This window comes from Erythrolamprus reginae, chromosome 1, assembly GCF_031021105.1.
Source record: "Erythrolamprus reginae isolate rEryReg1 chromosome 1, rEryReg1.hap1, whole genome shotgun sequence".
Lineage (NCBI taxonomy): Eukaryota > Metazoa > Chordata > Lepidosauria > Squamata > Dipsadidae > Erythrolamprus > Erythrolamprus reginae.
The window spans coordinates 284,033,191-284,058,259 of record NC_091950.1 but is presented as its reverse complement, the minus strand read 5'-3'; the positions used below and the strand labels follow the sequence as shown (position 1 = coordinate 284,058,259).

At 38.2% G+C, this 25,069-nt stretch overlaps 1 protein-coding gene across 2 annotated transcripts in view; it reads right to left on the bottom strand.

The window, feature by feature from the left end:
* Positions 1-24,817, bottom strand: part of CYB5R4 (cytochrome b5 reductase 4) — a 41,552-nt gene extending 16,735 nt beyond the window's left edge. Inside the window, exons 1-7 of one of the 2 annotated variants that reach the window (XM_070733147.1) lie at positions 24,521-24,817; positions 21,827-21,980; positions 17,292-17,392; positions 16,108-16,192; positions 11,178-11,219; positions 4,007-4,061; positions 1,366-1,423 (exon numbers count right to left, since the gene is read on the bottom strand). In XM_070733147.1, coding sequence (XP_070589248.1) covers positions 1,366-1,423; positions 4,007-4,061; positions 11,178-11,219; positions 16,108-16,192; positions 17,292-17,392; positions 21,827-21,980; positions 24,521-24,595 — 570 coding nt within the window. In that variant the 5' untranslated portion in view covers positions 24,596-24,817. The remainder of the gene's footprint in view (positions 1-1,365; positions 1,424-4,006; positions 4,062-11,177; positions 11,220-16,107; positions 16,193-17,291; positions 17,393-21,826; positions 21,981-24,520) is intronic. The other variant, XM_070733148.1, reaches the window with a different exon arrangement.
* Positions 24,818-25,069: the final 252 nt, after the last annotated feature.

Sequence of the window (25,069 nt, the reverse complement as noted above, 5' to 3'; positions counted from 1 at the left end):
TATTACCACTAGACACAATCAATGGTATTTTACAAAGTAATAAGAAGCATCAAGAAGTAAGGGAAGATGAGGCAAGTTGGTTCATTTAACCATTTAGGTTTAGATTCAGAAGATAATTTAAAATCACAGAAAGGTGATTTTTACTGTAGTAGGAGAAGGGTTAGACTTCTATAATGGTGTAGAAGAAAACTTTGAACACATGAGACAGCAAAAATACATGTCTGAGCAAGATAGGTGGTTGATAGATAGATAGATAGATAGATAGATAGATAGATAGATAGATAGATAGATAGATAGATAGATAGATAGATGTAGATAGATGTAGATAGATGTAGATAGATGTAGATAGATGTAGATAGATGTAGATAGATGTAGATAGATAGATGGATGGATGGGTGGATGAATGGATAGGTAGGTAGGTAGGTAGGTGGGTAGGTAGGTAGGTGGGTAGGTAGGTAGGTAGGTAGGTAGATGGATGGGTGGGTGGGTAGGTGGATGAATGGATAGGTAGGTAGGTAGGTACGTAGGTAGATATATAGATATATAGATAGATAGATAGATAGATAGATAGATAGATAGGTAGGTAGGTAGGTAGATAGATGTAGATAGGTAGATGGATGGATGGGTGGGTGGATGAATGGATAGGTAGGTAGGTAGATAGGTAGGTAGGTAGGTAGGTAGGTGGATGGATGGATGGATGGGTGGGTGGGTGGGTGGGTGGATGAATGGATAGGTAGGTAGGTAGGTAGGTAGATAGATAGGTAGGTAGGTAGGTAGGTAGGTAGGTAGGTAGGTAGGTAGGTAGATAGATAGATGTAGATAGGTAGATGGATGGATGGGTGGATGGATGAATGGATAGGTAGGTAGGTAGATAGGTAGATAGGTGGGTGGGTGGGTGGATGAATGGATAGGTAGGTAGGTAGGTAGGTAGGTACGTAGATAGATAGATAGATAGATAGATAGATAGATAGATAGATAGATAGATAGATAGATAGATAGATAGATGTAGATAGGTAGATGGATGGATGGGTGGGTGGATGAATGGATAGGTAGGTAGGTAGGTAGGTAGGTACATAGGTAGATAGATAGATAGATAGATAGATAGATAGATAGATAGATAGATAGATAGATAGATAGATAGATAGATGTAGATAGGTAAATGGATGGATGGGTGGGTGGGTGGATGAGTGTGTGTGTGTGTGTGTGTGTGTGTGTGGCTAGATAGAAAGAATTCTCAAGAAATTAAGTAAGATACATTTAAACATTTTAAAATAACAGCTAGAAAAGAAACAAAGGTGAAGCCTATACTGAAAAAAGACAGGATTACAATATTGCAAATCTTTTCTAGCAAATGAATTTATTTACCTTTTGTTTAGTGTATATTACCACAGTGACTGAATCTTCTGTCTGGAACCAGTCATAACTGAAATAAATTGGAAAAATTGCAAATTTGTGTTTAAACAAAAATATGTGCCTCCGCAGGGATTTTTCTTCATGCGTATTATATTAAATATTATTTAATTATGGGATTGTCATAGGAATAATTTTAGGCTTCCTTAAACTGAAGGAAAACATCACAAGAATTCTGATAAACAAATAGGATATTGATACTGCTATTACATTTTACTATCCATTTAGGGAGCTAAAAATAAAGTTCAATAGGTAGAGAATTAATTCTCTCCCAAATCAACATTATGTGACTTTGCAATAGTGGCGAATATCTTTAGCTCGGGTGTAGGATGAGGGTGAAAGTTTGTTCTCTGAGCTTGTGGGTTGGCTTCCAAACATTTCAATTCCAGGCAAAGTAACATCGACCAACAGCTGACAGTCAAATACCATGATTCCAAATCCTTAATGTCTACCCACACCAACACCAAACGACACCGGTTCAATTGAAACCACACAAAAATCATTGGCCCCACTACCACCTGCGATACTCATGAGTTCATCAAAGCCTAGTACTCCACAAGCAATTTCATCAACATACACATTGACCTACAACCCCCTCAGAATCCAAATCAATCACACAGCCCATCAGCACCGATCTTTAGCCAACTCACACAACTCCCCCACCAATGACTCTGACCTGATGTAATCTCCTTTATCACCAGACCCAGCACAAGACTTACTGATGACTCACAGCTGACCCATCACAAGACCCCCGCATGACATACCTACACCTGAAGCTCTTATAAAAAGAACAACACTGACATCCCCTAAAGATGTTACTGGCAATGAAACATTCAGAAATCAACCCACAAGCTCACAGAATGAACCTTCACTCTTATTATGTGACTTGTCGCAACTAGTAGATTTGTCTTGATAATTCTGAATCAATACAACTGATTCACACTTTGTCTCAGAGAACCAAACTCTAAAATGTTACTTGCATCAGAGCCAATTGTGAGACTTAATCCCAGACCTAGACAATAGCTTGAAACCATCCATATTCAGTTGATTGTCTGAAACAGCTAAGTGCTAGAAGAAATACTGGTGTCATTAAAACTGACCAGTAAACCTTGAACATGCTATTAGTATCATAATTATTCTGCAGCATCTAAAACAATGGGCTACCATTGCTCAGTTTTTATCCTTAGATTGATTTATCTGGCATACTGGCTTTGACCCATTGGCTTCCAAACAACTCTGGACAGAAGAACCAAATATTTATTCATTTTTTGAGGTACAGTATAACCATAAAGCAGTGGAAAGCTTCTGTGTTCTAGCACATGGGTCACCAAACTTTCAGACCTCAGGGACCACTAAATTCACAATTTTCAATCCGATGGCCATTAACATGATTTTTTTAAAAAAGATAAATAGTACTTAGTGCAATATAAAAAATGCAAATAATTATTGTGCAGGGCACCAAAATTTTCTCGCAGACCACCAGTGTTCCCCGGACAGTTAGTGACCAATGTTCTAGCAAATAATAATAATTTTTGCCATCCTGAGCCACCTACTAACATTCAAACTCTATTTTTCTAATTTAAAAAAATATCCTTCAAGAGACTTCAGGGAAATACTCATGCAGCTTTCTTGACAAAATGCAAAATAGATTCTTGATGCTTTGTTTTCTTCTGATCTCTTAATCTATTCTATAGCCCTGGGCAATCTCCCACCCAAGCACTAGCAGATCAGACTTTGAGAACAAGGTTGGTTACTTAGTTAGTTAGTTAGTTAGTTAGTTAGTTAGTTAGTTAGTTAATTGTTTATTTATTAGATTTGTATGCCGCCCCTTTCCGTAGACTCGGGGCGGCTCACAACACAATAAAAACAGTTCATGACAAATCTAATAATTTATAATTTAAGATATTTTAAAAAACCCATTATTAAGCAGACATACATACAAGCATACCATTAATAAATTGTATAGGCCCAGGGGAGATATTTCAGTTCCCCCATGTCTGACGACAAAGGTGGGTTTTAAGGAGTTTACGAAAGGCAAGGAGGGTGGGGGCAGTTCTAATCTCTGGGGGGAGCTGGTTCCAGAGAGTCGGGGCCGCCACAGAGAAGGCTCTTCCCCTGGGGCCCGCCAAACGACATTGTTTAGTCAACGGGACCCGGAGAAGGCCAACTCTGTGGGACCTAATCAGTCGCTGGGATTCGTGCGGCAGAAGGCAGTCTCAGAGATATTCTGGTCCAATGCCATGAAGGGCTTTAAAGGCCATAACCAAAAATTGATCGGCAACCAATGCAGACTGCGGAGTGTTGGAGTAACATGGGCATACCTAGGGATGCCCATGACTGCTCTCGCAGCTGCATTCTGCACGATCTGAAGTTTCCGAACACTTTTCAAAGGTAGCCCCATGTAGAGAGCATTACAGTAGTCGAACCTTGAGGTGATGAGGGCATGAGTGTTATGTTAAAATGTAAAAAAATTAGTCTCTACAATACTGACTGATTTATTTCAATTATTATATGATTTATATAATATATTTCAAATATATTTTCATTCAGTCCTTCCTTAAATACAATCCCAATTAATGCTGAAATATGACAATACCTGGGAACTATTTCTTTGGAATAGTCATCCAAAACTTTTTTTTCCGGACGTACACCTGCAAAATATAAGAAGTATAGTAATGCACAATGGTTAACATTATTCTAGCATTAGGATTTATCAGCCTGATCTACGGTACTTCTCAGGACATCAGGAAAAACAATGAGAAGAAAATGTTCCTGATTTTCATGAACAAAGGACTAGATGAAAAATACCATTAATTTTGTGACATTATTTCGTTTGAATGATCATAAAAGCTGATGGAGATGGCTACTAGAAATAATTCAAAAGGTCCAGTTTCAAATTTGTCTGTTTAAGATAAATATTTGGTTACGCAATCCTAGCATAAGAAGCAGACCATTTTATACTAAACTATTATTTAAATTTATTATGATGGCCCATTAAAATGTCTTGTCCTTTTCAGGCACAAAAATATCCAGAACTACAGAAATGAGGAAAATATTGCCTTGCAGGTCACTTTTTTAAAAGCCACATGAAACGGAAAAACCTTGGCATGTAATTTCTTTTTATATCAGATGAAACATGAATACTTGTATATCAATTATGTTGTATGCTGTTGTATGCTGTTGTATGCTGTCAATTTGTAAATAAAACTTTAAATATGTACAGCAGATGCATATTCAGAAACGTCAGAAGAAATCACTTACAAGGTTGACAAGCAATTCTCACTAACCCTGACCCTTAAAAGAACTTACACATCCTTAAAAAGCAGCTTTGACTATACAGTGATCCCCCGATTATCGCAAGGGTTCCGTTCCAAGACCCCTCGCAATAATCGATTTTTCGGGATGTAGTGGTGCGGAAGTAAAAACACCATCTGCGCATGCACGCCCCTTTTTCCATGGCCGCGCATGCGCAGATGGTGTTTTTACTTCCGCACCTGGGAAGACCCAGCAGCTGAGGAGCCGCCTGCCTGCCCGCTTGTCCGCCGCTTTTCAGCTTGTCCGCCGCTTGTCCGCCGCTTTTCAGCTTGTCCGCCGCTTGTCCGCTTGTCCGGCCGCCGCTTTTCTTGTCCACCTGCTTGTCTGCCGCTTGTCCGGCCGCCGCTTGTCCGCCACTCTGGGAGTTGAAGACCCAGGGAAGGTTCCTTCGGCCGCCCAGCAGCTGATCTGCTCGGCAGCGCAGTAGCAGCGAGGAGCCGAAGATGGGGTTTCCCCGTTGCCCACGCAAAGGGGAAACCCCATCTTCGGCTCCTCGCTGCTACTGCGCTGCCGAGCAGATCAGCTGCTGGGCGGCCGAAGGAACCTTCCCTGGGTGCCGCCCGCCGCTCGAGAGCAAGAGGGGGAGAGATAGAGAAAGAGAGAGAAGGAAAGAAAGAGATGAGAGAGGGAGGAAGAGAGTGTGAGAGAGGAAGAAGCAAGATAGAGAAAGAGAGAGAGAAAGAAAGATGAGAAAGGAAGGGAGTGACGTCATCGGGTGAAAAAATCGCGATATAGCATTTCGCAAAGATCGAGATCGCGAAACTCAGGGGATCACTGTATACAACAGCACTTATTTGTGCTTGCACAAACTCACTTGAGTGGAGGGGTAAAAAGAGCAGTAGTTCCAATACACACAAAAAGACACAGTACTTGGTAATGATTCTATGATAATCAACTAAATATAACTTTTAAAATTATTTCAACATCTTGGATTTCCTTACATAAATCTATTTAGTTTTGCCTGACTTTAATGGTGGTGGTGGTGAGCCAACATTATCATGGTGCATTGGATTGTGTGTGTCAAATAAAGATTTATTCTTAAAGGCTTCTCCGTGTCTTAAACAACGTTTACATATTTTTCTTTTTAATAAGACTATCAGATCTAGATTATAAAAATCCAAAGAACCATAAATTGGCACCAAAGAAAAATTATCAAATTCTATTGAACACAAATGTGTTGTTGAAACAGCTGGTCTAAAGCAACAACCCTGGATAAGAAATAACAAAGCAGAAAAACAATTATAAAATTTTTAAAGAAGATTATCGATGGGATTGATAACAGCTTCCCCACTGACTTGGGGAAATAACAATCATGTGACTGTGGCCAACCACAGCAACATAGCTCATTGAAGTGGTCACAACTTTTCCAAATTCAAGCCAACACATGTAATGAATGAGAGAATGGGATTTTGAATACATTCTTGAAGACCATTTGAGGTAAAGGTTTCCTTCGCACATACATGCTAGTCATTCCTGACTCTAGGGGGTGGTGCTCATCTCCGTTTCTAAGCCGAAGACACAGAACAGTTTGATGACAATTCCGTGGAATTCCATGACTGAATTCCGAAGGCATGGAATGCTGTTACCTTCCCAACAATGTGGTCCCTATTGTTCTACTTGCATTTTACATGCTTTCGAACTGCTACGTTGGCAGAAGCTGGGACAAGACATGGGAGCTTACTCTGTTACATGGCGCTTGGGATTCGAACCGCCAAACTTTATGATTGACAAGCTCAGTGTCTTAGCCACTGAGCCACTGCGTTTATTTGAGGTAGCTTGGTTCAAAAACTGATGCCCTATGATGCACCACTTCATCAAAAGGAAGATTACAAACAGACAAACAAACAAACAAACCTAAGTTTAAACTATTATGTAGATGAAAGATGATAAAGGTAACAGTTTACCTTGCTTTTGACATGTTATTAATGTTAGTATTGTTATTATTAACAAATTTTAATGAATTATTTTTACTAGAACCAAATATTGTACATTGTAATAATGAAACAACTTCTTTATAGGATACTAACATAAACCATTTCTCCCCTTCTTACAATGTCTCCGAAGCATCACACTGTTCTTGTTGTTATTGTTATTTTGGCATAATGAAGAATTTCTCTGCTGGCTTTCCCAGAAAGTCAATGGGGAAGCCTGCAGGGAAATTTTCAAAATGCTGTTGCCTGGTAAAGGATTTGCCTCCATTCTGTGCATAGGAGGAAATGATTCCTGCAGTGGGTTAGAGAAATAAAACCTGGATTATAAGAGCCTCGGTGGTGCAGTGCCTAGAGTGCAGTAGTGCAAGCTACTTCTGCTGATCACCAGCTGCCAGCAGTTTGGCAGGTCGAATCTCAGTAGGCTCAAAGATGACTCAGCCTTCCATCCTTCCAAGGTCAGTAAAATGAGGACCCAGATTGTTGGGGGCAATAGGCTTATTCTCTGTAAACCACTTAGAGTGGGCTATAAAGCACTGTGGAGGGGTATATAGCTCTGAATGCTATTGCTATCATGAAGATCCAAGAATTTTTTCCTCCAGTCCAGCATGGAGGTTTCCACCCACTCTCCATGCACAGAACGAAATTATAGCACTGCGCTACAGAAAGGAAGTCTGGATGTCAGGATGCAAGCTTTTTGCTTCAGCCCAACACTGGCGTTTTTCCCCTCCTCACCTCCATGCACAGAAGAGAACTCCAGCACTGCCCTGGAGAAAAGGAGCTTGCATCCCATATTATCCAAGTTTCTTTCCAACCTTTCTCCAGTTCAGAAACATTGTGTTTGCTAGGTTTCTAGCCAGAAATATTACTGAATGATAGAAAGACTAGTACGCAGAGAGGAAGGAAACTCCTTCGTATTAGATTCCTTCCTTTGGAAGGAATCCAAAATTTCCTTCCTCTCTGGCCCAGTGCTATTCTCTTCTGCACATGGAAGAAAGAGCAATAGACCAAAGAAACAAAACTTGGGATCTGAGCTTTGTTTCTCTGATTCAGTGCACTTCTTTTCCATGCACAGAATCATCAAATTAAACTTTGATATGCATGAACGCAGTCCTTTCCATGCTCAGGAATATAATTTAGCTAGAACAGAGGTAATGGTTTAGCAAAGGATTTAAAACATGCTTTGAATTTCCAGTCACTAATTATCTAATCTAATTAAAAGATATTTAACAATACTTTGTAAAACAATTGGATGGTCTATGATAAATCAATATAAACAAGTAAATAAAGTTATAAACTATTTAATAAATAATTTTTTAAAAAATTATTTGAAACCACTTATTCTTGGTTTCCTTAGAAATGCTGATGCCTGATTAAATTTTGAATTTCTATCAATATGAATATATGTCTTACGTAAAAGATCTTTCTCTTGGGAAAGAATGAGTTTCTTGTAAAATAAATACAATGCTAGGTATTAAATTGCCTAATTTAGAGAACATCTGTTTCCTCTTAGAAGGACATCTAAGACATTTTGCATTGCAGAAAAGAAATAAAATATGTCAAAAATGCACATTAAGCAGTTATTAAAGTCATAAGCCAAGGGCAAAAACAATTACATTACTTGTAATAAATGTTTAAAATAACTGAAAATGAAGCATAAACAATAACAAAAAAAAAAAAAAAACTAAAAGATGATTTTTAAAACCAAAGGAAAATACAATGAAAAAAGGAAAGTAGAAAAAAAAACCAAACACAAAATTCCAAAAATTGTACTGTAGTGATTTACTCCTCACCTACACGAAGCCAGAGTGGCTCTCTAGAAAAATACTAAATAGTTCAACACTATTGCCAGGCAAGGGTTCCCAGTCAATGGCACTACCACTTACTGGTGCGGGCGCATTTGGCAGAGGGGTGTGCACATGTTGGTGCAAGATTCAGCTTCTACGCATGTGCAGGAAGTCAAATCTTGTGTGAGGATGCGCATGTGAGGTTTTGCCAATTTTTGGTGATTTCTTTGATTCTGCGCATGTGCGGAAGCAAAAAAACCACCAAAAATTGGCAAAATCTCACACGTGCGAGCATCCTTGTGTAAGATTTGGCTTCATGCATATGCGCAGAAGCCAAATTTCGCCCAGGTGTGGCCACCCGCCTGCCGGTCACATGGAGCTGTGTATGAAGCTCGCTACCATTCTATAGAGTGGCCTGTACCAGCTGGAACCCATTACTGACTATAGCTTCTTTTCTTTAAATGATTCTAAACTAATAAGCCTCTGTCCAACTTCATAAGCCACAAGAATCATTGGAGAAAGAAAAATAAATTGCTCCATCTTTGTTTTGTTCCTAAATGAATTTTACTGAATAACGTCTGCTTCTAAACTGTCTGTGTAGGCAGCTATAATCATCTTTTTAAAAATATTTCTTTCTAAAGTTCCACTTGCTAAGACCCCAGTTAGATGAATATATATAAACCCATATTATAAATCTCAAAAATCTCACAATATAGGACTGGGAGTTTATACTGAATAGAAATAAATGTCTGTACAATAAGTTCTTTTTTATTTATTTTATTGATTTAGGTATCAAATTTGCATGGTATGTATGGTATGCATGGTATGTATGTATGTATGTTTGGTTTTTTATATTAATGGGTTTTTAATTGTTTCTAACATCAGACTACTATTGTACACTGCTTTATTGTTGCTGTTAGCCGCCCCGAGTCTCCGGAGAGGGGCGGCATACAAATCCAATAAATAAATAAATAAATAAATAAATAAATAAATAAATAAATATAGATGCAGCCTATCTTACTCTCACTTTCAATTTCTGGCTTATATTTGTTCCTGCTTTAGTTAAAAAAAGACTTCTATTTCTCCATAAGCCCATTTTGCTCAGTATTATAAGGAATGTTTAAAAACCCTAAATTTCTATAAATTGGGCCCTGTAATATTCTCCTGAATGTCTATTTTTTTTTTAAAAAAACCCCAAGTTTCTCATTCTGTTATATATATTTCAAGCTGAGTCATCCTTGTTTTGTGTGAATCAATAATTAAGGGATTCAGTGCTACAATTTTCTGATCTAAAATACCTATTTTCATCTCTCAAAAATACTGTTTCATATAATGCAGTGATTTTTTTTTTATAAATTCAGTTGTTTTTTAGAAGGCTTTAATTGATGGGAAAGTGCTTCAGAAGTGAAGCACCGAAGAACACCACAGAGCCTTAGATTTGAAAGTATTCCTGACTAGGAAAGGCTAGAATACTTCCAAATCTAACACTCTGTGGTGTTCTTCAGTTTGCTCAAGAAATGTTTTTCCCTCTCAGGAGCGAAGTGATCCTTGTTTTATCTTCTCAACTTCACCACAAAGCAGGATTATAAATTATAAAGAGAGACAAAAAAGGTTTTCTGTTTACCAGATATACTCTTAACTGAGAAAGATCTAGTATCAATTCATCACCAAGCCAACTAGAATTCCAAAGAAAGCCCAAACTAGAAGGTTCTTCTACAGGTAACCCTCAACTTCCAACAGTTCATTTAGTGACTGTTCAAAGTGACAATGGCCCTGACAAATGTGACTTATGACTGCTTTTCAGTTACGACCTATGCAACATTCCCATGATCATGTGATCCAAATTCAAATGCTTGGCAACTGGTCCGTATTTATCACTACTGCTGTGCCTTGGGGCTACGTGACCCAATTTTGCGACCTCTGGACAAGCAAAGGAGAAGCCACATTCACTTAACTGTATTGCTAACTTATCAATCGCAGTGATTCACTTAACAACTGTGGCAGGAACAGCCCTAAAACGATGCAAAATTCTCTTAAATGTCTCACTTAACAACAGAAATTTTGGGCACAATTGCATTCAACCACACTCTCAAATTCATAAATAAGCATGTATAAATTCATAAACACTATGTATTAGTGTTCTCCCATTTTTAGGACAGGTTGGAGGAGGAGAAAGCTGTGCTTTAAATAAACTCTGCTATATAATATTCAAGTAAGGTAGTATAAGAGTTGGAAGTAAAAAACAAGAGAAAATCAGACTTTCTGTAAAAAGGCCAAAAAAACCCAAATCAGAACAGTACATTCTTATTCTCTTCTCTTTTTCCCAACACTATTATTTTTAGACATGGCATAAACTATAAGAAAAAAGGGGTAAAATAAACCCGACTACCAATGCAAAGCATTTATTTACTATGAAGCATGAGGCTTTCTTTCTTTCTGTCTTTCTTTCTTTTTTCTCTCTCTTTCTCTCTCTCCCTCCCTCCCTTCCTTCCTTCCTTTCTCAAGTTGTCTGAGGCTTTTAAATGTAATTTGAGCCCCTTTTGTTATTCATTGCCACACCTATGGAATATTGCGGCCCAGTTGGTAGAAACGATTACAATAGTGAACTGGAGACAAATGGTGTGAAATTTCAGTAGGAAATCCAGTGTAGTGCAAGATTTTGCTGCTCCATAGATGAATACATGTTTTCCTTTTCTATATTGTATGGGGGGGAAATGGTGGATATTATCACACTTACCATTCAAGGTCCTGTTTTCTTCAATTACAGGGCGACAAATTTCTGTAAAGTATGCAAAAAAACACTGTAGTGACCACAAAAGAGAAAACCTCTCATGATACTTGGTGTGCAAATTTGGGCAAAAAAAAGCCAAAAGCTTTATTCAAGAAAAAATAACCAAGACTTAAATAATGCATTAACCATGCAAAATATCAGCTCTAATAAATGTAAGCACTAAACTGAAGAGGAAGCTACTTCCAACTACATGGAGATATTTCTTTTACAACTGCAATAATTTTAAGTGCATGAAATGTGAGTAGTGTTTGTATCCATTAAAAGTATTACGCTCTAATGTGTAGGATGTCATTTAGCAACCGACAAGCACACATTTACTGGAAGATACAAAATCATGAATAGCCAAACTGCACAAACGTTTTATGTTTCAGTAATGGAAAATGATTTACTCTAAGCCCTTAGATGGTATCTATGAAGGTGCGGAAACACTGTCTAAGATGATTGCTCGTAGACAGTTTGTCGCACTGTGGTAATATCACAAGAAGTATCAATAGAACAGAGGTGCAAAAATGAGCCATGACATGAGCCCCTTTCAGAGAAGATGAAATCAAAACATACGGACTTCTCAACATGTAAAACAGGGATGGGTAACCTTTTTGCTGTTGTGTACCAAAAGTTGGGCAAGCGCAGGGGGTGGGGGTTGCGTACATACGTGCCCACACACTAATTAAATATGCCCCCCCGGTCCATGCACATTTGCCCCCCTCCAGTGCTCCCCCCTCTTTTGATGACATGATGGGCCCGCTAGACCTGTTTTTTGCCCTCCCCAGGCTCCAGGGGATTTCTAGGAACCCCGGAGAGGCAAAAAACTGACTTCCCCACCTCCTGGAGGCCCTCCGGAGAACAGAAAAAGCCCATTTCATGACTTCTAGTCTGGAAGGCCCGTTTTTTGCTCTCCCCATGGTCCAGAGGCTTTCTAGGGGCCTGTGGAGGGCAAAACAGCCTTCCCCTCTCACCAGAGATCCTCTGGAGGCTGGAAATGGCCCATTTCTCAACTATTGGTGGGATGGAGCCTGTTTTCACTATCTTCAGCCTCCAGGGCCTGTTTTCACCTTCTTCAGCCTCCAGAGGCTTTCTGGAGGCTGGGGATGGCAAAAACAGCCTCCCCCATCCCTCAGAGGCCCTCGGAGTCCAAAAATGCCCTCCCAGAGCCTCCACGCGAGCCTTTTTCTTACCTCAAAACAGGCCACGTGGAAACTTCTGGGAGTGGGGACATGGCCAACTGAAAATCAGCTGCCCAGCGTGCACATGCAATGCCTCCCGTACTGGAGAGATATGGCTTTACGTGCCACCTGTGGGACACATGCCATAGGTTCACCCTCACGGATATAGAAAATCAGTGGCTCTGAGAGGGATTGCAGCATTACAAAGCCTTGTTATTTGAATTATCTTCAAACAAATACTCTAATCACACTAATTTAACTCTTTTAATATCTCCTCCCAAAATGAGCCGGGGTGGCCCAGCAGGTAGAGTGCTGTACTGCAGGACACTGAAGCTGACTGTAGATCTGCAGGTCAGCAGTTCAAATCTCATCACTGGCTCAAGATTGACTCAGCCTTCCATCCTTCCGAGGTGGGTAAAATGAGGACCCTGATTGTGGGGGCAATATGCTGGCTCTGTTAAAAAAGTGCTATTGCTAACATGTTGTAAGCCGCCCTGAGTCTAAGGAGAAGGGCGGCATAAAAATCAAATAAATAAATAAATAAAATATGCAAAACTAGAATCAAAATGTTCAACCATATCTACGCTGATGATGTTGGTTTTCATAGAGTTCTTCCATCTCTTGAATAAAATGAAATGCAATTTTTTTATATCAGAGGGAACTGTAAAGTAATAAAAGTGTTATGTCACCAAAACACTCTATTTTATTTAAACTTACTTATTAGATTTATTATTATTATTATTATTATTATTATTAAACTGCAGCTTTTAAAAAAATACTTTCTATTACTGTACCAATAAGTAAATAAAGAAAAATATTATTAAAAAACTAAGAAAAACTAATAGACACTCTACAAACCTCGTTACAATCCATGAGTGTCAGAAGCTATGAACTCTCAACATAAAACACACCTTTTAAAACACTGTTAAATTTTGACACTAGTGTGCAGCTGACTAGCATGGAATGCACTATAATTCCTCCTAATGATATTACTATCATCCAAAGGAACAGATTATGTCCTGCACACACTGCTTTGGAAAAAGGACCAGATGTAGAGTGAAACAATTAAAAGGAAAAGCAGCCAACAACTGCAAACCCACCCACCCACCCCCACAACAACTATAATCACTCACAACTCAATTAATTGTCTAGGAAACCTAGTCCTGAATCTTATTTTTAATCATCTAAAAATTGGGAAAAATTGGCTTGTTTTATAAGCTGTTTGTGCTGTTGTTAATGTTTACCAACACTCAATCATGATTCTGATGCAATTAAGTCATTATTCTGCTAGGTCAAATATCGATTCTGCATTGTCCAGAGAGCATAAGCTACCCAGCAACAGCAAAAACCAGTGTTCAAGAAATTTCTCTAAATCGATTATATAATCAGTTTTAAAGAAGAAGACAAAGATGTCAACAATATGATCACAGGATAAGTATCAACTTCAAACACATGTTTTTCTGATTACTGGGTCTGGGGTGGTGGAAAATGTTCATAATTTCACATTGTGAAATTTCAAGATGCTATGTAATTATGAAACATTAAATATTTCTAAGCCAGCAAAATCCTCTTCTGTGGAGTTCAAATGCTCCAGGTTGAACATACACATCTGCAGGAAGAAATATTTCAGAACCATCCACTCTTTAACAAAATCAGGGGTTAAGGAATTAATTTGAAGTCAGCTGTTAGTAAAGCATGGATTCGGTCGCACCACACATGAATGTATGCTTCAGGTCTATGGAACTATATAGGATTACTAAGTAAGTTGATATTGATTCACAAAGTACCTTGGAACCAAGTGCCCATACGTATCTGCATTGGGCAGTCTTTCTTTTGTTTTTCTTTGCTAACCTATGTTGTGGTTAGCTCTGGCCCAGCTCCTGCCCCAAGGACTGTGGATGTGGGGGAGACATCCACATGCTGCAGGCCTGTTTTGCCCTCCGGTGGAATCTGATGATGAAGGCTCTTCTGACCAAGAAGACATGAGTGACAGGGAGGAGGAGAGTGTTCCAGACAGCTCAGAAGGAGATCAATTATCTAGCTCCTCCTTGGATTCAGAACAAGAGTTAATGATACAGCCACGCATGCGGAGAGCGATGCATAGGCAGCAACAACTGAGATATTATTATCAAAGAAAATGAGGCCACCTGTGGTTGGGTGGGGCTGTGGTAATTAGTGAGGCTGCTATAAATAGCAGCCTGTGGGTTTGGCCATTGTGGAGGATTATCTGATCTATGTGTTTCGTGACTGCTTTACTGACTTTGACTTTTTATGTGCTTTTTATTTTCCCCCGCTCTGAAACTAAACCAGAGGAAAGTGTATTTCACTTTGTGAAAGAAGAAGGACTGTGAATTGCCTCACAGCTGCAAGCTAAGTATCACAGAACTGATAAGGGACTTGTACCAATTACCAGTTTGGTTGGAGACGAGTGCTCTTTGCTATACCAAAAGTGAATTTAAGTGAATTTTCATTATAAAGAACATTGTTTTGAATTTTCAAACGTGTGTGTGTCTGAAATTTGTACCTGTGAATTTTTGGGAGGATTCTACCAGAGAGCCCGACAGAACAACCTATACCAACCAATCGAGGTAATGTAGCCACAACTCAGTTCTTTATCAGCATAATGTACATCATGTAGTAGTAATGATCTAGCAAAAGGTCATTTCACAGCTACTGCATAAAAAGTCACAGACATGGCGATTTGTTGGCTTTCTATATTCTCCCTAGGAATAATCAAGTTCATATACACGAACCCATGTATAATATTTTGTGTAAAGATAAATTATGACTGAAGAAATAGATATTTTTCCAAAGGTTATGGTCATACCATAGCATTTTATCCCTAACAACATCCACCACCGTTCTCCATTCTAAACAGCCAAAAAAACCCAAACTTTTAAAAATCTCTGACATGTTTAATTGCCCTTTTATTATTGTTTTCTGTTTTAAAATACATGTTCGATTTTTATTTAGTGTTCTCTAATTAAAAATGTAAATATCCTAGTGGAATGCAAAATACACAAATTGAGTATCGGAAACAAATCAGTTTACAAACATGAAATATTCTGAATAGCTTTCTTAGGAATATTGAAATATGAAATACAGCAAAATAGTAATACGTTGCAGAAATTGAGGTTAATGTACACATAATTATTTCGTAGCCGTATTTTTCTCAATGAAGCACTGGCAATTTTATGCCAATTCTTTGATTACCCTGTGGTTAATAGCAACAATACTTTGAACACAAATTACTATATATTGCTGGCCAGTATTTTTCTTTAAATCCACTATAAAGTAGAAATCACACACTTCTAAATAACATCTTTGAGAGTTCATTGACATTGAGTCTCGTATTTAAAGTTAACACCTTCAATCTTTGTCATAGAGATAGGCATCCTGATAACCTCTATATAGTCCAAGGATAAAAACACCCTCAAGTTCATCTCCTAATAACTCCATAAAAAAATCTAAACTATTTTCCTGGCAACAGCACAGAAGAAGGCTTACCACTGTCTATTTCCAGAATATTGTTTCCATTTACCATCTATTCTATATATTTAAAGCTCCCTAATAGCAAACTTAGTTTCTAAGCCCAGATAAAGTCAGCCAGGTGCTACTGCTGTTGAGACATGTTATACAAGACCACGGCAATAATTTTTGACTAAGGTCACTGAAACTGAGCACATCTTATGGAATAGGAGTGTACTGTATACCTTTTATAGAAGCTGCAGGCTTCAAGGCTATTCTTCCAACCAAGCATTCTTTCAGCATTGATTCGTAATTGACCCAGCGATGAACCTGCAAGGAAAAATATTTGCTTATATTTGACATCTAACATACTGTACTTGATAATAACATACTTTTAAATAACCATGAAAATGTTCTAAATCCCATAAATTAAGCAACACTAATAAACAAGTTGCTAAGTGAACAAAAACAAATATACAGGCAGTCTTCAACTTAAAATTGTAATTGAGCCCAGAATTACGGTCATTGTGGTCATTAAGCGAGTCACCACACGACCAGACCTAAGTTTACAACTTTTATTTTTTGCAGAGTTGTTAAGTGACACCATGGTTGTTAAGCAAATCCATTACTGTATACCCATTGGTTATGTTTTGCCAGAAACTGCCCCCCCCCCCAAAAAAAAACCACACATACATCAAAAATTGCAGATACATGAGTGCAGGATGCTACAAATGGAATGCCAAGCACCCAAAATGTGATCATGTGACTGAGAATGGGAAGGATGGCTTATGGCAGTCTTAACTTTGAAACTGGATCATAGATAGCTTTTCAAGGGTATGCTGTAATTTTGAACAATCGGTAAACAATCAATTATAAGTTGAGGACTACCTGTAATTTTTGAGCTATATATAACATTTCCTATTCTACACAATAATTACATAGCAGGAATTGGTGAGGAGAGGAATAATGACATCCCTCCACAGGTGAACTCTAAATATGTAATTCAAAAATAACCATAACTAGGTTGTGCATCTTATTTTATATTTTTAAAGAGAACTTCAGTTCACAAAGTTCACTTTAATCTGAGATGAATTTCTAGGTAAGGCAAATTTATTTATGTATCTGTACATCTGGAGAAAGGGAGGGAGGGAGGGAGAGAGAGAGAGAAAAAGAGAGAGGTGAGAAGGAAGGAAGGAAGGAGGGAGGGAGGGAGGGAGGGAAGGAGGCAGGCAGGCAGGCAGGCAGGCAGATAGATAGACCATCTCCTTTGTAATGCTTTGAGTTTATATAATAAACTATTATCTCTTAAAATGCAATGTTTTAATGAGATACATTACAAAAGAGCAGGTTTTTTCTTCCTGGAACAAGACTCCTTAGTGTGCAGCACAACATTTTTAGAAATTGAACACCAACTACACTCTGTTGCTACCTGATCAAATAAATCTGTGCCATCAGTTCCTGCAGCTTTCATTAACTCATCTTCTCCACCAGGGTGATATTCCATATACGGCGTTACGTTATATACAAGCCCTAGAAAGTAAACAATGATTTAAAAATGCCAGTTAAATGAGGAGGTATAAAGTAAAGGTGGTATAAAATGTCATGTTTATTTTGAACATAGACTGAAACAAAAAGCTGGTTATATTTTGTTGGTTGTGTTAGCTGAATTGAATGGCATAAAGAAATGCTCATTCTAAAAAGAGTTGTCAAAACATTAAGCCATGCTTCATTTGTAAGTGATCGCTGGGTTCTGCGTAAAGTACACAGTAAAATGGAACAATGTAATACAGCACATGAAAGAAAGAAAAAAATAGAATCATCTCCTAATGAACTGAGTCAGAAATCAATGGTGGAAGATAAATTGGCAAAATATTCCCATTTCCTAGAATGACATAAATATTATAGATTATGGTTATATAGTTTTGCATTTTTTGTTATTCGTACTAGGCATGCCATCTAGTGCAAAATATTTATATTGCATATAAAATGGTTTACATTAACATTATATATTATCTCCAAGGTCAACTTTATTTACTTTTCTGTGCTAACAAATGAATTTTATCACCTCCTTCATCACAAAGGATCAGAGTGTATTAATGTATCTTATGTCCCTGCCTGTTCAAGAAAAACCAAGTTGTCACCTATATGAAGAACGGCATAAAAACTTGAATGAATGAATGAATGAATGAATGAATGAATGAATGAATGAAGCATGTTCACTTGATAACCATATGCAGACATTTCTCTACCAAAGAGGAATGAAACAATAATTCCTAAAAGAGAGGACTGCCTGTTTTATAATAAATATACTTGATATAATTTAATTTGAATTTTATAATTTTAATCATAAAGCTTTACATTTTTATAGCTTTCAGTTCTATAGTAATTTCATAATGAGTGTATAAAAACTATTTCACAACCATGAAATAGCTTGCGTGTGTGATTAGGTACGATAGATAGAGGATGGCTGGATGGCTGGATGGCTGGATGGATAGGGAGAGGGAGAAACTGGTAAATAGATAGATAGAATAATAGTTTTAATACATTTTTATTTTATGTTGGTTAAAGATCAAAACATAGTTTACTGATTGATGGAGTTAGAGAGCAGTCATTGCCGGATGCTAAGAAGTCTGACTGACTTTGCAATGTTTATTGCTTTTTATACAGATTTCCAAGCAGCAAAAGGTGGAAAAAAGTAACAGCATTTTTTATTGGTGAATTCTTCCCATCAATCCTTAAAAGCATCCTGTTGATATAACCTAGATGAGATCACGTACAACAGAATTATTCTTTTTTATTGGCCAAGTGTGATTGGACACCACAAGGAATTTGTCTTTGGTGCATATGTTCTCAGTATACATAAAAGAAAAATATAGATTTGTCAAGAATCATGAGGTACAACAATTAATGATGGTCATAGGGGTCAAATAAGCAATGAAGAAACAATCAATATTAATAAAAATCTTAAGGATGCAAGCAACAAGTTACAGTCCTACAGTCATAAGTTGGAGGAAATGGGTGATAGAAATGATGAGAAAAAACTAGTAGTAATAATAGTGCAGACTTAAACAAATAGTTTGACAGTGTTGAGGGAATTATTTGTTTAGCAGAGTGATTGCATTCCGGATAATGTCCTAAATCATCCTGGCTATGTGAACTGGGTGAGATCATGTAGGCATGGGAGACCCATTAGAGTTAGGCAGTTTGCCGCACCCAACCTTCACGTGGCCTCCATCTCAATCTTTTTAATTTTGTTTGATAATACATTGTCATAAGAGGGGTTAACAATCAGGAGAAAAATATTCCTGCAAATGCTTGTACAGGGCATAAACCTGACCCTGAAGCAATGTGGGAGGGGATTTGGGGTGAAAAGCTGTGACACATGTGTTGAAAAGGGAAGAAAGACACTGAACAAAGAAGCACTCACCTAACAAAATAACACAAATAATGACTAAAAAACATAGGACACTTCCCAATAAATCTGTGGATAAGCAAGCCCCAAGGCTTTCCCACCAAGATTCTAAAGTATCAAGACCGCCTTCTGCTGCACGAATCCCAGCCACCAGTTAGGTCCCACAGAGTTGGCCTTCTCTGGGTCCCGTCGACCAAACAATGTCATCTGGTGGGACCCAGGGGAAGAGCCTTCTCTGTGGCGGCCCCAACCCTCTGGAATCAACTCCCCCCCCCGGAGATTAGGATTGACCCCACTCTCCTTGCCTTTTGCAAACTCCTTAAAACCCACCTCTCCCATCGGGCATGGGGAAATTGATTCCCCTGGGTCGTTTCCGTTTTATGTATGGTTTGTTTGAGATGTATGATTGTTTTTAAATTAAGGGTTTTAAATCGTTTTTAACTATTGGATTTGTGCTGTTATTGCTGTTGTGAGCCACCCCGAGTGTCCGGAGAGGGGCGGCATACAAATCTAATTAATAATAATAATAATAATAATAATAATAATTATTATTATTATTATTATTATTATTATTATTATTTTCAAATCAAAGGTCAAATTGTTTAAAATATTGAATTGGGGCTGGATAGTTTGTGACTCATCTGAAAGATTGAAGCCACACATTCCATCAAAACTTTCACAACCTAAATGTTGATGCAAAAGCAAATAATCAATAGCAGCATGGTTTTGTAAAATAGGTTTTCTCAAATCTTTCAGCTCATTGTTAATTGCTGAAACAGCTAAAGAAGTAGCATTAATTGTTTTTGCTAAATTACACGCAACAGCGTTAATGTTACAGTGAGGGCGAGAAGCAAGTGCTGGTACACTACAGACACAGCCAGTGCTACATATTCCGTTTTATTAAGTAATGCTGTTTCGAAGTCACAAGTGCTATCTGGGGTGACCCCACACAGAGAACAGCTTGAGTGAATTTGTTGTTTGGAAAGCAAAACAGGAATCAGCCAGCTGAGGCAACACTACGCTTCACTAATATTAGCAGGAATATAATTAAAAGTTTCTTGACTACACGTTAAAAACCATCCTTGAGGTAGTCAAAAATGGACAAAATTAAAGGAAATCTCCTCAAACACAGTGCAGTTTAAATTAAGTGAGTTAATGCGAAGACAGTGAGGTTTTTTTACTTAAAGATGTACAGTACAATTAACTACTTTAGCACAGGTTATATTTGCACGGATTGCTACCACCGAGTTATACGAAGCAACTGCATCAGGTGAAAAAAAATGTTCAGTGTATGTTGATATCTATCTATGATACAGTACTTCATCATACAGCTTCAGCAACAGTTTTTTCATCATGGCAATACACTAGGTGTAGCCTTGTTTGTGTATCTTAATTATACTGTTATCAGTGGTGCAAATGATCCAGTAATTCAGAGATCATTTTGATTGCATATTCTGCACAAATCTAAATGATCCTATCATTTATCCCATTACATTTATGTTTTATATTTTATAGGGCATTAAATGATATATGATTCAAGCCAGCCAGCCAAAAAGGTAAGAACTGAAGCGTCAAAACCAACAATACATATACTAAATTCAGTTTCTCAGACAAGGAATTCCAAAGGAGCAAAAAAAAACCCTATGGTTAGTAAAAAAAACAGGATGTCCATGACCACATCTCTTTTTTCATTAAAGCGGTTCCCTTTTTTCAAGCTTCCGCAAGAGCTTGAAAAATCAGTTTCTTTAAAAAAATAAATTTATTAAAAATACAATTCTCAAAGCAACATTATTGTGTGGACAGGCTAGCACAGATCTGTCCCAAATTGAGTTGTTTGGGGCTCCACACTCACAAAGGCTTAAATCTTTTAAGAAATCATTGGAAAAGTACGCACAACCCTACAAAGTAGATCTTGTGAATACTTCTAAACACAGAACTAAGTCTTGCAAAGAATATTTAAGAGGATTCTGCAGCAAATGCTAGGATGTTTTATTAGCTATGCATAAAACACAAGATATTGTATATTCTGGTCCAAGCAGAGTTGCTTTTCTCAGATAGATAAAAACTCCATGCAAATGGGAAATCATGCAGATTACGTTTATTGTCTGGTATCTTCATATCATAGACTTACATATTCAAGACGAGATTCTTCAGGATATTCATAATCTGTTCCATTACATGTAGGTGAAAAGAGATTTATTTTCCATCATTTTCTGGCTGCTGCATGATCCTTTGTTAAACTTAAAGTGACTGCTGGTCTGCATGGCACAATTGCCCAGTAGCAGAAGTATAGCTCAATGGCCAATAAGAACACACAGATGTCCATATCATGGACTACATTACCCAGAGTGTAATCGCCTACTACATTCCCCAGAATGCAATCTCAGAGAGATTGAGCTCTTAATCCAAGTTAAAGTCTATCAGCTCATTATACCTGTTTAAAAAGCTTCTATTCCTAATATTATTATTTTTTAGTAACATGCCCCTATTATTAGTTAGCAAGATACAGTAGAAAAACAAACTGTATTAGAATTGGTAACAGAACAACCCACCTCTAATACATATCCAACAGTCATCTCTTTTGTTATGTTTCATAAGCTCTTCTTCAGTAACTTCTAATAATCTTCCTTTTAGACCAGTTAGATCTTTTCCACTTTTGGTTAACCGTATCCAGTCCATAAGACTTCGACCTGATTTCAAAGGTACCTAAAAACAGAAAAGAGGAAAATAAAGAACATTAACAAAATGAATAAAATAGACATAGCATACTTGGACAACATGTGACAGACCAGGCAGCTTTTTAAAAAAAAAATCCACTGGCACTAAATGTCACCACGAGTAATGATCTGTTGCCAGATTTTCACAGCTACTTCCACTCTAAAGAACATGGTGCCATGTTTCCATTGTGGCCATTTCACTGCTGATAAGCACACCAGATATTCCTTTGTGATTCACAATTATTTTATAAATATCAGTCCAGATCTTTCCACTCTATATTTATACAGTAAATACAATTTCTCCTTCCTTCTAATTTGTCACCCAATTGTACATAATGAATCCAAATCTATATACAAAAGCACAGAGTAGACTTCAGAAGGACATCTAGGTCAGTGTTTCCCAACCTTGTCAACTTGGAAGATATTTGGACTTCAACTCCCAGAATTCCCAGCCAGCATTCATTCGCTGGGTGGGGAATTCTGGGAGTTGAAGTCCAAATATCTTCAAGTTGCCAAGGCTGGGAAACACTGATCTAGGTTATTATGGTGGAAAGATTAATAGAATAGAATAGAATTTTTATTGGCCAAGTGTGATTGGACACACAAGGAATTTGTCTTGGTGCATATGCTCTCAACGTACATAAAATAAAATATACATTTGTCAAGAATCATGTGATACAACACTTAATGATTGTCATAGGGATCAAATAAGCAATGAAGAAGCAATATTAATAAAAATCTTAGGATATACGCAACAAGTTACAGTCATACAGTCAACATGGGAGGAAATGGGTGATAGGAATTATGAGAAAAACTAGTAGAATAGAAGTGCAGATTTAGTAGAAAGTCTGACAGTTTTGAGGGAATTATTTGTTTAGTAGAGTGATGACGTCTTGGTGTGCAGTACTCTGTAGCTACGTTTTGAGGGTAGGAGTTGAAACAATTTGTGTCCAGGATGCGAGGGGTCAGTAAATATTTTACCCGCCCTCTTTTTGACTCGTGCAGTATACAGGTCCTCAATGGAAGGCAGATTGGCAGCAATTGTTTTTTCTGCAATTCTGATTATCCTTAATTAAGTAGTTGTTTATAAAGTATACATTCCATATCATTTATCTATATATGACAATCTATTTTTTTCTAACAACACTGGAAATTATTTAATCAAAGCAGAGGAAGCACTACATACACTACCTCAAGTTTCCATAGAAAGCAACTGTGAATTTACTGCAATGTTGCAAAGCTCACAGCACAGATATTCATCTAGTAATTAACACACACAGTAAATTGCAACATCAATTCAATTTTTCAAGATATTACACAAGGAGCAAAAATTGAGTAAGAAAGAGTAGGCCCAGAAATATTAAAGGCTCAATGTTAAAAAAAAGGAAATGGTTATTTGACTCTATTTTCCCAGAAGTGGCTTCACACATTTCATGATCTTTATGCAATGTGGGCATCTCTATCACAACTGCATCCTGACTAGGTGCCACATGAGCTCCTCCATTAGTTTCTGGGCAATGGAAGCAGCTGAAAAATTGCTAGAGTTATCAAACTACTTACAACCTTTATGTTCTCAGCTATTCCACTTGCCAGACGTTTACAGGCAAATCAGATCCACCACTTGGCTTCCCGGTTTCACAATCACAAAATCCATAGTCCATATTAATAAGGAGCATCTTTAAAGCTCATCTTCTAACATTCCCCCCAAAAAATGATGGCACATAATCATATTACTTCTCCAGCACTTCCAAAATCTGCTTTTCCTCTTCCTCCACCTCACTTTTAATTTGATCCCTGAATATCAAATCTAGGCACGTGGGGGGAAAATTAGAAAGCATCTAAGAAAGACAACTAGATATTATTTTTGTAAATCAGGATTTGCAGAACACCAACATACACAGTAATCCTTAAGATTTTTATTAATATTGATTATTTCCTCATTGCTTATTTGACCCTTATGACAATCATTAAGTGTTGTACCCCATAATTCTTGACAAATCTATCTATTTCTTTAAGGTCCACTGAGAGCATAGGCACCAAAGACAAATTCCTTGTGTGTCCAATCACACTTGGTCAATAAAGAATTCTATTCTATTTTAAAATGTGTTCCAAAATAAGTCTAAATACAGGAACTTCTTTCTGTTTTGCAAATGACTGATTAAGCAAGGGGGATATTTTAGATCTCTGTGACCCACAAAAAGGACACACCATTAAGAAGCCAATATGAGTACAGTATATAAATTTCATAATAATAATAATTTATTAGATTTGTATATATAAAACTTTTTCCCCCGTTGGATTATTTCTCCATGATAGGCAGAAATTAAAACAGGTGCGTCGTCCCCCTCCCCCCGCTACAAATCGCGCCACCTGGTGATTTCCAATGCAAACAGCCCTCTTTCCCCATGTCGTTTCTCCGCAAATCCACCCGATACCCACACAACCCCGAGTCTCTCGTGGGACGCGAGACAGAGCAGCCCCGCCAGGTAGGAGAGACTCCAAAGCCGCCGCTGCCACCCAGCCCCGTACCTTGCTGCGTCCCGCCAGGGCCACCCGCTGCTGTGAGTCGGGGGCAGGAAAAGACTGAGCAGGCACGTTCAGCATCTTCCCGCAGCGATCAGAGGCGGGAGGCCGACACGATCCTCCGCTTCTTCCCGGGACAGAGCAGGGAGGGAAACACAAGACCGAGTGAGCTTTAAAGCGCTTCCGGGTTCGGCCTGCTGTGAAAAGCCGTCCCGGGTGGAGAGGCGGGGTGGGGAGAGTGCGCAGGCGCGCGCCGGTAGAGCAAGCGCGAGCTGTTTCCTGGGGGGCAAACGGCCTTGCGCACCACCCGCCCTATAGGGCTCGCGCTTTTAAGTTTGGTAGTTTTGATTGACGTGGGGGGAAGAAGTATCGGCGGCGTTCGCTGTTACGAAGGAAAGTGGTTATACGAAGGAACAAAAATGGTGCATAAGCGCACCGTTGTGTCTACCGTCCCTGTCCTACCCTCTTCTTTTATCATTAGTTTTTACTTACGTTTATGCAAACTACTACTATCCTATACATGTTTGACAGATGGGTGGGTGGATGGATGGATGG